General features: G+C 40.0%; 1 protein-coding gene across 3 annotated transcripts in view; it reads right to left on the bottom strand.

The window, feature by feature from the left end:
- Positions 1-12: 12 nt before the first annotated feature.
- The window catches only part of LOC143899364 (uncharacterized), a 33,621-nt gene continuing 17,229 nt past the window's right edge, over positions 13-16,404 (bottom strand). Inside the window, exon 6 of one of the 3 annotated variants that reach the window (XR_013257465.1) lies at positions 13-500. Coding sequence is in view for 1 of the 3 variants with exons in the window: in XM_077409605.1 (XP_077265731.1) it covers positions 8,039-8,184 (146 nt within the window). In the remaining 2 variants the exon portion in view is untranslated. Of the gene's footprint in view, positions 501-535; positions 757-7,820; positions 8,185-16,404 lie in introns of those variants that run through there. The other 2 variants (XR_013257466.1, XM_077409605.1) reach the window with 2 other exon arrangements.

Below are 16,404 nucleotides of genomic sequence, written 5' to 3'. Positions count from 1 at the left end.
TTTTTTCTTTCTATTATTGCAGCATTTCTATTACATTCAATAACTTCTTCTTGTACTTGTGCTTGTTCTCTGGCTAGAATAAGTCGATCTTCCAACTCCAATTCATCGTTCTGAAGTAAACAAATATTTTGCAGCACACAGCATGCCAATATATGGTAAGGAGCAAACTTTATGTCATTGACTGCCAAGACATGTAATAGACTTCTCCAGCGTCCTTTTAAATAACCAAATGCTCTTTCTATTACCATTCTAGTAGAAGAATGGCAAAAATTATAATTTTTTTGTTGCTGTGTAAGATGGCCATTATTAGGATAAGGAACTAAGAGATGTCCATGTAAAGCATAAGCAGCATCTCCAATTAAATGTGTATCATTTGGAAATTTAGTTGGATTGTTGATATATTGCTGTAAAGCTAATAACCGAAAAACCCTGGAGTCATGAACTGAACCCACATTGTCAACATAGATATGTGTAAATCGCATTCTATGATCACAAACGGCCTAAAAGAATATATAAATCTTCATATACGTATTGTTAATTTACATAAATGTAATAATATCCTTCAACAAATATGATATGATAATTTCTAAACAAATAATACAATTAATACATATATGATACTTATTAATACATTCGTAATTCGATTGTACAAATTCTTGTGCATGATTTCTAAGTTGGAGTTGCATGTGTGTCACTTTCATACCGAAGTTTCGTGATATCAACGTTTTAGTTAATTTCATTACAGTTAAGAGAAACCTGCCCAGCAAACAAAAAAAGATTGAAAAGAATTAAAACGGGATTGCCAGGAATTCAATTAAGGACTTTCCGAATTCCATTGTGTCCAAAAAAGGGATTGAAATAGTTTCAATATCATGGAATTCCTTATTTTGGAAAGAATTTGTCTTTTTTGAATCCCACCCAATTCCGACACAAAAATATTATACCACTGAATGCCAGGTTAGGGATTGGAAAGTTTCGTCATGAATTCCATTGAATACCATTGATTCCGTTAACGAAATGAATGCCACTAAATGCCAGGTTAGGGATTGGAAAGTTTCGTGATGAATTCCATTGAATACCATTGATTCCGTCAACGAAATGAATACCATTGAATGCCAAACTAGGAATTAAAAATTTCCGTATTGTATTCCATTAAATTCCGTCTATTCTGACAATAAAATGAATACCATTGAATGCCAGGATAGGGATTGAAAAGTGTCCGTGTTGAACTCCATTGAATTCCGACTATTCCGACAATAAAATAAATACCATTGAATCCCAAATTTGGAAATCAATATGTATATATCGAATTTCATTGAATTCCGGCGATATTTACAATAGAACAAATTCCATTTTATTCCAAATTAAGATTGAAAAACGAGTACAATACGTTAAATTCCTAGTTTTATCCCATTGTTATTTGAGTCTATAATATATATTGAATATGTCATTCCCTATCACTTACAAAATTGAAAGTCATTCTTATGAATTAATTGCAATTTTAAAAGTTACGTATTAGTTTAATTCTTGGTAACTTTGGGATAAACAGACTAATGTAAAACATTAAATTTTTTAAATATTCAACAGTCGGTATTGTTACATTAAAATAAAACGTTTTATTTACAAAAATCATATTAGACAATTTTTATTGCAAATATATATACAATTAAGTTGACAATAAAATAAATTATATTATTTTTTGTTTTTCAGCGTACAGCGTGAACTCCCTATAAAGCCCCGTATTCCACTATAAATAAAAATAGCTGTACCACTATAAATAAAAATTTTGGTAGCAATTTTGAGGGAATCAATCGCAATTTACTTTTTTGACATTTCAAAACGTACCTCGTACTGCACACTTACACTCATACTAAAAATTAATTATTATTTATAAAATTACTTTTACAATTTTAATATTTATAATTTTTTATGTAAAAATTTATTTAAAAATTTTTAAATATATATTTTATTAACATTTTAATTATTATATTATTTATTTATACAATTTTATAATTTTTCAATTTATAAAATTTCTCTGTATATTACATTTTTTGTAAAACATTTTTTACTTCCTTCTATTAGATGTCCTTGATTGCTTAATTCATCAATCTTAATTTTTACACTTTCCTTTCTGGTTGCTCTAGAAAATGCCACATAAAGTTGACCATAAGCAAATACAGGATGTGGCAAATAAATCCCAATTTTTTCTAAACTTTGTCCTTGTGATTTATTGATTGTCATAGCAAATGACACTCGAATAAAAAACTGTCTTCGTTTAAACTTAAATGGCAGTTCCAAATTACTTGTAATTAAATCTATCCTTGGAATAAAGACAATCTGTCCTCGGGCAGGACCAGTTAGAACCTCTGCATAAATTAGATTATTTTTCAAATTAGTAACAATAAATCTTGTGCCATTACAGAGTCCTTTTTTAGTATTTAAATTTCTTAATAGGATTATTATAGCACTGACTTTTATTTTAAGTCGATGAACTGGCATTCCAAAAAGTGTCAGAGAGTTTAAAAACTTAGTTGGAAAATTTAATTGCTCTTGTGGATCATCACTTACAATAGAGTCAATTGAGAGATACTCTTTTTCTTCTCCTTCCATTAGACAAAGAATTTCGTCATTAATTTTGAATGTATCCTCATTCTTAGGACAAAGAATCGCTCGATCTGGATTTTCTTTAACCTGTTCCATGGTGATTCTATCACCAAAAATTTCAGCAATAAGAGATTTTTTTGATATAAAATTCTGGGGAATTTCAATTGTATCGAGATGTAGTCCATCCGTATTTGATAATTTACCATCTCCGAGTTGCATTAGCCAATTTGCAAATTCTTTTTCTTCCCCAGTCCTCATATTTTGCTTTAGTTTAACCTGAGTTACATTCCTCCATATAGAACTGTATTTTACAGTTGACTCAATTATGGCTGCTTTCTGTGCATGTGGCACTACGGGAAGATTTTGTCTAAAATCTCCTGCAATAAAAATTACTTTTCCTCCAAATGGTCGAGAATTCTTCATTAAATCTCTTAAAAGTTTATCAACTGCTATTAAAGCATGTCCAACAGTCATGCTCACCTCATCCCATATGATTAGTTTGGCAATGATCAGTTTTTGTGCAGCTTGAGAATTTCCTCTGATATTGGATTTAACACTATCATCAATTGGAATTGAAAGTTTGAATAGGGAGTGATAAGTTCTTCCTCCTTTTAGAAGTGTTGCTGCAATTCCAGTCGAGGCACATGGAAAAACTATCTCGTTTCTTCTTCGAATAACACTTAGAAATGTGTTAAATAAATAGGTTTTACCACTTCCTGCAAATCCGTCAATAAAAAATAACCGATGAAGTTCATTTTGATTTTCAATTGCTCGCATGACAATATCGTATACGTGTTTTTGCTCAGCATTTAATGTCGATAATAAATAATCATCACGTATTCTTTCTTCATCCACATTATACTCTGTTATGTAAATATTTACTGGAGTTGGATTTGGTAATTGAAAATTCTCACAGCTACTTCCATTATTTATTAAAATTTCTTGTATATGATTTAAAGCCATATGTTCAGGATTAACAACATTCTTATGTATCTTTGTATTTATTCCAAATAGCTAATACATCTATTTGAGTTCCAAATATGCAAATGTAGGAAAATAATTCTCTAAGTTGTACAGGCATTTTGGATTCTATTGCCTCCTCTAGCGTTTTTCCCCAAAGATCATCAGTTTCCACCAAATTTTTTGCAATTGCTGCATCCTTAAATGTCTCATAAACAACTCCATTAACAGTTTTCAAATCTTTAAAACATTTAGCTCCAGCCACATGTAATAGAAGAAGACGTAGATAAAATCTCTCAATATCTTTTATGCTTACTGTATAGAGTCTTGAAATTATTTTGTCACCACCTTTTTTGCGTGGCTTCCATTTAGTTTCTTTTTTCTCGTAGACATAATGATAAGGAATATCTGTGTAAAAAAACTGCACTGCATTTTCATCAGATTGATTTAATTTTAACCATGCAGTCAGCGTAGTATTTCGATTAAGCTCTCTTTGAGCAGCTTGCTCTTCATTTCCCGCTCGAAAATAAACCATTTGGCGATTAGGCAAATGAACTGCCAGTCTTATGACTGTGTGAGACTTCATGAACAGATCATATCCGTTCAGTCTCCACATTGCTTCTGGAGCACTGACATATCTTGCATTCAGGAATGAGTTAACTTCATCTATTCTAATGAATCTTGTGCCATCTCGTGCTTGTAATTCAATTGCAGCACAGTCAAATCCTTTATGAATATATTTGTATAAATATTTTACACTCTTCACTGATGAACATATTTCCAAATTTATATGTCGATTATATTTCATTATTAAATATGGTGAATATGGGACCACCCATCGATTGTCAATTTTTTTGCCTCTGACGATATATTTTTTCTCAAAATTTCTACGTTGATACATAGGATATCTATTCACATTAGCATTAGTTTCTTCAAGAAATTCTTTTGGAAAACCTTTTAAACATTTTCCATCTTCCCCAGTGCAACGATATCTCATTGAGGGATCTCCACATGGACCGTGAATCATATGTTTCAAAACTTTTTCATTAAGTTCTGGATATCTTTCTTCGTTAGGGATTTTAGCCCATACCATCATATCAATGACTTTTTGAAGTCGTGGCTTATCTTCATCACTTAACATTGCAAGTAAATGCAAATGTAGAAGCCCTCTTTTTTGAAACTCAATCACACCTGCATAAGCTATAATATTTCCAAAAATTTTATTTTGGATTAAGTCCTTTAAAACTTCTTTAACATCCAAGTTAAATGTTTTAGCAACTAAATCAGGTCGAAACTCTATTAGACATCCATCAAGGTTATTCTTAATTTCTGGACATTGAGGATTGCAAGTCATGGTAAGAAAAATGTCTGGTTTACCAAACTTTCTGACCAAAGACATAGCATCTTGGTATCTTTCTTGCATGTTCCTTGGACTGCCCATAAATGAAGATGGTAATATTACAGGTATACCAACTGTAATTCCTTCATTTTGTGCTCGATTATCAAGATGATCCATTAATCCGGAATAAAGTTCAGCTCTTAATTGAGGTTGATTCAATTTAATATAATTAAGTCTATTGGCTTCAGTTTTCATATATGCATCAAGTATAAATTGACATCTCAATTTTCCTGCCCTTTTAAATTGGCTAAATTCGACTCTTGATGCCAGCAGATGAGCATAATAATCCATTTGACTTATCTTAAATCCTGGATATTTAGGATTATTTGATTTAAGTTTTGAATGCCATCCATCATTACCATATGGATATAACAATGGATAACACATTGGATCACATCTTTTATCCAAAATTGATATTTGTTGTACATCGTTCGAATTTTTATTATAAATCCTAATGTCTCTTTCAAATGGAGGTTCACCATCTACATTCTGAAAGACCACAGCTATTTCATTAGCTTGTGGAGCATTGTATCTTCTTTGATCATGTTGAGGATCTTTTCTAAATGACAACATTAAATTTATTGTTTTATTGCCTATTGGATTCAGATCTTTTTCAACTTGACGCATCATCTTAAAAGTTTTTGCAAATTCATTACATTGAACCATAAAACATGACAAATCTTTTATTATTTCTGGATCACATTCTTGATTAGCTTTGTTATTCATTCTATGATTTACAGCTTCTTCTGTATCTAACAAGTAAAGTTGTGCAAATCGCGGAGCTTGCCCATCCGCTGGACGCATTGCCGTCAAATGATAATATTGCCCATGAATTTTTAAACAATAAGGAGCATTGTTCACAACATCCAATGGATTTCTATTTCCCGGGGCACCCATGGAAGCCATAGCTAAAGCACTGTTATATGAACGAATATTACTAAGGAAATTTTTTGATACATAATTATTTCCCATGTATAATTCTCTAATAAAATCAGGACAATTTATTGGTTTTAATTTAAGCTTGCCCTTTTGGCAACAATATGTAAATTTTCCATCTTTAGATGTTTCACATGCAAAGTTTAACGATTTGCAAAATTGACATTCTACATTCATGTGGCCAAGTGTATAAACTGGCACATTTATTTCATGTCCCTTGGAAATTAGCGCAATATGATGATTTAATTGTCTAGCTTGGTGCTTTCCCTGAGCATGTCTCTGAGCATCAGCTTCGAGTCGTTGAGTCCTTGCGTCATCATTTTCATTGACCCTCTGCTGAGCATGTCTCTGAGCATCAGCTTCGAGTCGTTGAGACCTTTCCTCCGAACTTTCAATTTTGCGCATTTGTCGTAAGCGCTTACTTTCGCGACTCACTTTAGTCAAATTTTCGTATTTTCTCTTTTGAGGCATAATTATCTATAGATATAATCTATATATCTAAGTACCGTTTGTTAGTCTGTCTAACCGCGAACTACTTATTTACATTAATAGATCAATTTTCTTAATAGATCTTTTCTTTCTCTTGCTTATTCTGTTTTATTAATTTTTTATATAAGCGCACAGCAACCTTTTTTACAGGCGCACAGCAGCTCTGTATCGGCGGATAGTAGCCATTTTTTACAGGCGCACAGCAGCACTGTATCGGCGAATAGTAGCCGTTTTTTTTACAGGCGCACAGCAGCTCTGTATCGGCGAATAGTAGCTGTTTTTTTTTACAGGCGCACAGCAGCTCTGTATCGACGAATAGTAGCCGTTTTTTTACAGGCGCACAGCAGCTCTTTGTCGGCGCACAGCAGCCGTTTTTTAAAGGCGCACAGCACCCATTTTTATACAGGCGCACAGCTGCTCTGTATCAGCGCACAACAGCCTTTTTATATAATGTATTTTTTATAGAATATATCTCTCAAATATATAAAAAATATTTTTTTATATATAAGAAAAATGTAATAAGAATTTATTTATTACAAATTATATTACAAATATTTATTACAAATATTTAAACACATTTATTACATTTAATAAATATTTAAATACATTTATTCCATCACCATGGTAACTTTTTATCCCCAATATTCATATTATACGCGTACTACATCTTCAATTGTTTTTTGGGCTGTCCTGCATATTTCTTCTAATATAATAGTAAATAGTGTATACGATATCGTTTAAAATGCCTACAGAGGTCGAAAAAAACAGCGAAATTGCATGCATTTCACAGGAGCATAATGTAAGTAAATTTGAATTTTATAGAAAGAGAATGAGAGAAAGAAAGAGAGAAAAATGACAGAATAAACAATAGAGAATGATATTAAAAAAGAGAGAAAATGAAAGAGAGAGAGAGAGAGAGAGAGAAAAAAAGTTAAGAGAAAAAAGAAAAATAAGAGAGTTGTGTGTATATGTATGTGTGTGAGTGACAGAGAAAATAAGATTAAGAGATAAAAAAAATAGATTTGTGTGTATATATGTGTATGTATGTGAATAAAAAGAAAGAGAGAGAAAGAAAAAAAGAGAGAGAAAGAGAGAGAGAGAGAGAGAAAGTTAAGAAAAAAAGGAAAAATAAGATTAAGAGATAGAAGCAAAAAAATAGATTTGTGTGTATATATGTATATGTATGTGAATAAAGAGAGAGAAATAGAAAGAGAGAGAGAGAGAGAGAGAGAGAGAGAGAGAGAGAGAGAATTGTGGTTATTTTATATACAGATATACCTATATCTATCTATATATATATATATATATCTATATCTTTTTTTAGAATAGCGGTATCATTACGGCGGAAGAATTAAAAAATCTATTTTCAAAAAGGAAATTGCAGAAGCCTGCGAAGATCAATAAAGAAAAAAACAGTGAAAATGCATGCACTTCACAGAAGCATAATGTAAGTAAATTTGAATTTTATAGAAAGAGAATGAAAGGAAAAGAGAAAGAGAAATAACAGAATGAAAGATAGAGATTGATATTAAAAGATAAAAAAGATATTTATATCTTTTTTTAGTATAACACATTGCGGTTATTAATTAATTTATATTTATATATCTTTTTGTAGAATAACATTGCGGAAAACCTTACCACTGAAAATCTTCATTTAAAGAAGAAGTTGCAGGAGTTGCAGCAGCAACTGGCCGCTGCTTTAGCCAAGCAACCACCACGGCAAGCTGTGATGACTGCTGACAATTTGCAACCTGCAGTGGTGGCTGCTGACAATCTACAGCCTGCAGTGATGGCTGCTGAGATTCCACCAATATCACCAAAAATTGAAAATGATACATTGCATCGTAAGTATAAAAAATAATAAATAATACTAAATAAAAATAAATAGTAGTACCATAAGTAAATATATAATTTTATATTTTTTTTACAGCAATAAATAAACCTCCTCGATGGGCCAGAGGAGGAAGAGGCCGAGGACATGGACGCAGACAGGAACGTGGCCGTGGATACAAACGTGGCCGTAGATATAAACGTGACCGCGGAAATAAAACAATTATAATTAATAATTATTAATTATAAAAATTATATATAAACATATAATAATTTGTTATGTTACACGTAAATATTACACGTATTAATATTATGTTATTTATTATTAATGTTATAAATTCTACTATTAAAATTATAAATTCTACTGTGTTATACGAAGCGCGGGCGAAAACTCTAGTTCTACTATAAATTCTATTATTTTGTATTTAATAAATTATATTTATTTCATTCTGAACAATTCTATTCTTATTTAATTAGAAATATTTGATAAAAGAAAAAGAGAAAGAAACAGAGAGAGAGAGAGAGAGAGAGAGAGAGAGAGAGAGAAAGAAAGAAAAAAAGAGAGAGGGAGCAAATAAAATTAAGAGAGAGAAAGAGAGAGAGAGAAAAAATTAAAGTTATTAATCTATTGAAACACATATAGTAATAATTTTATACTACAATTACATCATAGCATTCCCCGAAAAATTCTACCCCCCTACTTCATATACAATTCTTTGAGACTAACCTAAATTTTTTGATACTAACCTAAGTACTATGACAGACAGACAAATTCAATTTAAAAAACTATCATCCCCATCCCTTAAAAATCTTATAAATTTTTAATTAATTTTTAATTAAATAATTAATTTCAATAAATAAAATTTTTGTTGTTCAAAAAGAATTTTATTAATACATATTTCAGAATTATAAAAATTTTTACACAAAGAATTAAAATCAAACAGACAAACATACTGTATTGCCATGTTGAATAAAAAATTTCAAAAATAAATTTATTGCCATATTATACAATAAAAAATTTCAAAAATAAATTTATTTTATATAAATCACATTTTATTTCTTTTTTTTCTTCTTATTCTTATCAATATCCTGTTTTTTACGTTTTTTATTTTCTTTTTTATATTCAGCTTTACATTTTTCTTGATACTCATTTTGCTTTTTAATTTCCATAAATGCATTTACTATGGCATGCCGTTTTACTTTTTAATAGCAAACATTTTTAGTATACAAATAAAAACTAATTCTCCAATTTACAATAAAGAGAAAAATGGTTTAGAAACATTATTATTATGTCTAGGCATAAAAATAATTAATTAAAATTATGTCTAGACATAATTTTAATTCGTCAAAGTAAAATTTGATGAAAATTGGATGGCACACCGTTTTACTTTTTAATAGCATAAATAATATTGTACTCGATATAAAAGTTTCGAAAAATAATTGTCTAAGAAAAATTGCGATTTTTATTAATGAATTAAAATTATGTCTAGACATAATAAAAATTGGAAGAATTAAAATTATGTCTACACGTAATAAAAATTCGGTATTATTTTTATGTCAAGACATAATTTTAATTTATCTAATTTTTATTATGTCTAGACATAATTTTAATTCGTTCAATTTTTATTATGTCTAGACATAATTTTAATTCATTCAATTTTTATTATGTCTAGACATAATAAAAATGGGATGAATTAAAATTATGTCTAGACATGAATTAAAATTATGTCTAGACATAATTTTAATTCATGAATAAGAATTGCAATTTTTCTCAGACAATTATTTTTTGAAACGTTTATATCGAGTAAAATATTATTTATGCTGCTGAAAAATAAAACGGCGTTTCACAGCGTTTTATAAAGAAATGTAGCATTATTATTATGTGTAGACATAATTATAATGCATTTTTATTATGTTTTAACATAATATAATCTTTCACTTTGCAAAATTTTGAAAAATTGAATGCAATTTCGTAGGAACACATTGAAGGCGTGCATTATTTAAAATGTACAGAATAAATCGCATTTTTAAATTTTGTAATTTACATGCTGCCACAATTTAAGCGTGTCAATTTTTATTATGACATCTGCTCGGGGGGGTGTTTATCCGCCCCGGATTCGCGAATGGTCAAACTCGGTTGAAGGACCAGAGGGCCCGTGCCCTCACGAAAACGATTAGAAATGCCAAAAAAGGGGGGGTGCGAAGCGACTCACCGTATCGTAGCCCGTGATGTCCTCGCACAGCCTCCGTCCTTCCTCCTGGTTCTCGTGGTGGCGGAGAGTCAGCCCAGGCAGGATGGTCGTGCAAGACGCATGCGGATCACGTGATCGTGCGTGCAGGCGGAAGACAAGCAAGCAAGCGTTAATGCACACGATTCGAATCACACGGCGCCGTTTCGCGGGGTGCACCCGGGCGCGGAATACCGTCCACAAAATCACTATGTGGCAAGATTCTATCGATACGATGTAATTCTTCTCGAAAAGCGAGAGACGACGATGGTCCGAGACGTGAGGCGTCGAGTACGGCCCCAAATTTTACTGTCTTCTCTCGCGTACGAAATACAACTGTGCCGGTGCTTGCGCCTCGCGAAGACACCGGGAAGAAGCCCCTCTTCTTCGTGCTTGGGGTGGCCGCCCGCGTGCGGGCAGCACGAGTCGGGTGAGTCGCGCGAACATTGACTATCGAATGGATCGCGATCCGCCAACGTCGCGCGCGAGTCGCTAATACGAAGTGAGCCTCGTTACCGACCGTAAACGAGACAAATATATACAAAGATGCTAAGCAACTAATCTAACGCGAATACAATACAATGACGCAACTAACAACTATTTACAAGTAACTATTTACACGCGAGTACCAAACATCCCGCCCACCAAAATGCAGCGAGATGCATTTTTTTTTACGGATCGGGGTTGGTCGCCTGGAGAAGTGTGCCCATCGGCAGGGGGCACAGCTTCACCAGGGGACGCACGATCGAACCGCCCGTCACTCGGACCGTGGCGACCCGCGGAACGCCATCGCGACCCGGGTGAAGGGACTCTACGCGGCCGCGCTTCCATTGGAGAGGCGACGCGTTCTCCTCTCGAATGAGTACGAGTGAGCCCACGGCGAGCGGATTAGCGGAGGTCCACCATTTGGGACGCTGCTGGAGAGTACAGAGATACTCATGATGCCAGCGTCTCCAGAAGTCCTGGTGAATTCGCTGTATTAATTGCCATCGACCTAAGTGGTTCACGGGGAGAGGAGTCAAGTCAGGAGAGGGAATGGCCACCAGGGGCTCCATTGTGAGGAAGTGACCGGGAGACAGGACCTCTAGGTCCAGAGGATCCGTGCTCACGGGACAAAGCGGCCGCGAGTTCAATACGGATTCTATCTGAGCGAGGACCGTCGCGAACTCCTCCAACGTCAGAATCTGCTCCCCCACCACCCGCCGTAAGTGAGTTTTAAAAGATTTAACGCCCGACTCCCAGAGGCCCCCGAAATGGGGCGCAGAGGGAGGGTTGAAGGACCATCGGATCCTCTCCCGCTCCGCCGCGCCGCGCATGTGTGCTGCGAGCTCCCGAGAAGCGCCCACAAAGTTCGTGCCGCAGTCACTATATAACAAGGAGCAGCGTCCGCGACGGGCTACGAAGCGGCGCAGCGCAGCGAGGAAGGATTCCGTGGTCAACGAGAGCGCCGCCTCCAAGTGGACGGCCTTAACCGCGAAACAAACAAAAAGGCAGACATATGCCTTAAACGAGGAGACCCCTCGCGCTCGGCGAGTGACGAGCGTGAAGGGTCCCGCAAAGTCGACGCCGCTCACCGAAAAGGGCTTGACCTGGCTCACGCGGTCGACCGGTAGCTCCGCCATGAGCGGTTGACTCGGGCGAGGGTTCGCTCGGAAGCACTTATAACACGCAGAGAGCACGCGTCGAATTGCGCGATGGACTCCGAGGATCCAGAACTGTTGTGCGAGGAGATATTGGAGCGTGCGTCTACCCGGGTGCAGATTCGCACGGTGCTCCCGCTCGATTATGAGGTCGGTTAACCGGTGTTTGTTGGGCAACAATATAGGGTGCTTGGTCTCGTAGGCCAATCCCGAGTGAATCAGCCTGCCGCCCACCCTGAGAAGACCCGTTGGGTCCAAAAAGGGAGCGAGTTTGAGAAACGGTTTTGGCAGCCCTTTCCGGTGCCCTAGACGATCGATCTCCTCCTCAAACGAATCCAGCTGGACGAGTTTGGTTAACGTTAACAATGCGGAATGCGATTCGTGTTGGTCCACGGCCAAGGTCGCGGGTGCCGGCCTGGCCCTGGAACGACTTAGGAATCGAGAAACGTATGCGACTATTCTACAGATTTTGTCTAGCGACGAGAAGCGATCCAATAACGCGAGCAATGAACCGGGCGGATCGAGTGACACGAGCGAGGTGATCCGCTCTTCCTCGCGGGGAAGCGACTCCTCCGAGAGGACCGGTTCGACGTGAGTCTCGAAGTCCGCCAACCACTCGGGTCCCTCCCACCACATCGAGCTAGCCACGAGGTCGCGGGGAAACAGTCCGCGCGAGCAATGATCCGCCGGATTTTGATCCGTGGGCACGTGTCCCCAAGCCGCAATCGGAATCCTCTCCTGTATACGAGCGACGCGGTTGCGTACGAATGTCTTCCATCGATGCGGAGAGGATCGGATCCAACAAAGCGCGACCGTGGAATCGGACCAAGCGCGCTCAGTGTCAATGACGGTGTGACCCCGTAACACCTGACGGACGTACGCAGTTAAATCGGCGAGGAGCAACGCGGCACAGAGCTCCAATCGGGGTAAAGAGACCGCGCGGAGGGGAGCCACCTTTGACTTGGCACAAAGAAGCAAGCGTTTGCTCTCCGATGGAGCGACGACACGCAGGTAGATTACGGCCCCGTAGCCCAGCTCACTTGCGTCACAAAAACCGTGGAGCTCATATCGAATGTTATCGCCCACTGGGAACGTGCGCGGGATACGGAGCGCGGTCAACGCATCGAACTCCGATTGGTAACGCTCCCATTGGCGGCGGACCTCCAACGGGGGTTCGTCATCCCACTCGAGCTTTAGCGTCCATAACCTCTGGATCAGGCACTTCGCGGTGAACGTCAACGGGGTCAAAAAACCCAAGGGGTCGAACACGCGGGCCACCTCCGACAAAATGGTGCGTTTCGTGCAGTTCCGATTCAGCGGGTTGATTTGAAAGCCAAAGGTGTCCGACTGAGAATGCCACCGGAGTCCCAGGACCTTGAGGACCTGGTCATCGGCTGACTCAAACGAAAGCATCGCGTCGCTACAGATTGATGGGTCGAGCCCCTCCAACGCTTCGGAGTGGCTGCTCGCCCATTTTCGCAGTTCGAAACCGGCGCCTCGGAACAATTCGAGGAGCTGATCTCGCAGCGCGATGGCCTGACCGACGGAGCGGACGCTAGCCACGACGTCGTCGACGTACAACGATTCGAGCAAGGTGGTGTAAACTAGGGGGTATCGTTCGCGATTCTCCCGCGCTAATTGAAGCAGACAGTAAATGGCCAGGAACGGCGAGGCCGTATTCCCGAAAGTGACCGTGTTAAGCAAGTAATCGAGTATGGGGTCCGACTCCGAAAAACGCCAGACGATGCGTTGGTAATCGCGATGCTCCGGCGTGATCCAGATCTGCCGAAACATTTGTTTTACGTCGGCGGTGAGAGCCACGGGTTTCGCGCGAAAGAGGAGGAGAACCGCGACTATGTCGGGCTGTAGCTTCGGTCCGCTTAGAATCGTATCGTTGAGAGATAACCCGTTCGGGCCTTTCGCTGAGGCATCGAAGACGACGCGAAGCTTGGTGGTCGTACTGTCAAGTTTGTGCACCCCGTGGTGCGGCAAATAGTAAACCCGGCCGTCCGGAGGAGCGGCCTCACTCGCGATGGTCATATGACCGCTATCCAGATAATCCTGCATAAAGGCGTTATAGCTCTGTCGAACGTCCGGATTTGACTTGAAACGGCGCTCGAGTGCGCGCAATCTATTTACGGCTATCGGCCGCGAATCCACGAACGTGGGAAGGCCCGACGCGAACGGGTACGAAACGACAAAACGACCCGAATGGTCACGGTAAGTAGTTCTTTCGAAGAACTCTATACATCGCTGATCCTCCTCGGATCGAGGAGGGTGTTCCGGCACGTCCTCCAGTCTCCAAAATTGCTCCACCGCGGCATCAATTGACTCGAGCGTGGTGGCAAAGGTGTGCAGTGGCTGCACTTGTAACGCCGGAGAGACCGCGCCCATCAGTACCCAACCGAACGCGGTATTGAAGGCGTCCGGTTCCCCGGCTCTCCCGGTGCGGCGACCGTCACGTAGCACGGATACAAAGGAATCCGCGCCCAGCAATATATCGATAGAGCCCGGCAGATGATATTCCGGATCCGCGAGCGGCAGTCCCGTTAAGTGACTCCAATCCTTAGAGTCAACTCGATGGTTAGGCAACGGCGAAGTTATGCGAGGGAGCACCGTGGCTTCGATCGGGAAACGAAGATCATCCCGATTCTTTACGCGAATCACGAGTGAAGTGAGGCCCCGAGTGGTGGCAGCCTTCGTCTCGTTGACGCCCAAAACGGCGACGCTATGTCTAGTCCGCGCGAAACCGCCCCTTCGAAGGCAGCTTTCTGTAATAAAGTTTGCCTGGCTGGCGCTATCCAGCAACATGCGTACTGGAAATGCGTTGCCCCTAACGTCAAGGGCCTCGGCCCGCACGGTCGAAAGGAGCACCACACTGTTAGAAACGCTGGCCATCGAAACGATGGGCTTGTTTTCGACGATGGTTGAGGGCGCGGACTCGCTGGCGCCCGAAGCTATCGAGGGAACGGTTGCGGGAGAAACCGTGTTAGCCTGCTCGAAGTGCAGGAGCGAGTGGTGTTTCGATTTACAGGACCGACAGGTCCACGAGCTGGGGCAGGTTTTGAGGTTATGACCCGAGCGCAGGCAGTTCAAGCATAATCCCTTGTCACGCGCGAGGTCGTGCCTCTCCCTTGCCGAGAGTTGAAGAAAACCGGCGCATTTTGCTAATAAATGCTGCTCTCCGCATTTTACGCACGCGGCGTTCCGGGTGACGAGCGAGGTAGTCGCTGCGCCCTTCTTCGCGGGAGTCGACGGCTTCGATTTGCCCGATTGCGCCGAAGGACCCGCCACTGACGCGAGAACCGAGCAGTAACTCGATAGGTATTGTACCAGCTGATCGAAACTCGGCGAGTCCACCGACATGTGGCTCGCTTCAAACTTCTCCCGTAACGTAGGGGTGAGTTTTTCCAGCAAGTGATTATACAGCATAAAATCCCACGCCTTGACCGGATAGCCTAACATTCCAAGAGCGCGCGTGTTCTCGGTGAACCCGTCCAATAACGCACGGAGAGAGGCGGGAGTATCCCCGACCAAAGGCTTAGCGTGTACGACTGCACGCCAATACTGCTTAGCTAACTCGCGCTTGTCCGAATAGCGCGCCTGTAATGCGTCATACGCGATGGGATAATTTTCCACTGTCAACGGCAGGTGTTTTACGACACCGAGAGCCTCGCCAGAGAGCGAAGTCAGTAAATGCTGAAACTTCTCGATGACGGTAACGTCGAGGTTATTGTGAACCGCCGCGTCGAAGAGCGCGATAAAGGTCGGCCACAGCGCGAGATCTCCGCTGAATTGAGGGAGCGCGAGCTTCGGCAGGCGAATGGCCGAGCGAGACGCGGACGATGGAGCCGGCGGATCGGCCTTCCGTGCGGCTCGAGCCAATTTCTCGTATCGCCCCACGACAGCGAAGCGCAATCGGTCGAACTCGTCGCGAATCTTATCCTCCGTCTCGAACTCGTCGTCCCCGACGTCTTGGATAATCTTTAGGTGATTTCCCTCGAAATCATCTACCACTTTCGCGACCGTCGGGTAGCGCGCCATAAATTCCGCCTTCTGAGTCGGGTTTTCCGATGCGAGCACCGAGTATTGATGAATTTCCCTCATGCGGCGAATGCATAGCTCGCGCCGCGATCGAGCCCCCTTCGTCATGGTGAGGATGATCTATACGCGCGCGAAGACACGAAAATCAACAACGGTTCGAAGGCTTTGTCCTACAGGAGTGAGAAGGATCGGGAGATGACAACTAATATTTGCGAGCAAATGTATGTGCACGTGATCAGAGCACGTGCCAAATATTTTCAAAGGTCTCGCTTCG

The sequence above is a fragment of the Temnothorax americanus genome, unplaced genomic scaffold (assembly GCF_048541705.1).
Source record: "Temnothorax americanus isolate GAGA-0224 unplaced genomic scaffold, ASM4854170v1 Scaffold268, whole genome shotgun sequence".
In the NCBI taxonomy this organism is placed as follows: domain Eukaryota; kingdom Metazoa; phylum Arthropoda; class Insecta; order Hymenoptera; family Formicidae; genus Temnothorax; species Temnothorax americanus.
Note: the sequence above shows the minus strand (reverse complement) of the source record. Positions and strands in the feature narration are given on the sequence as shown.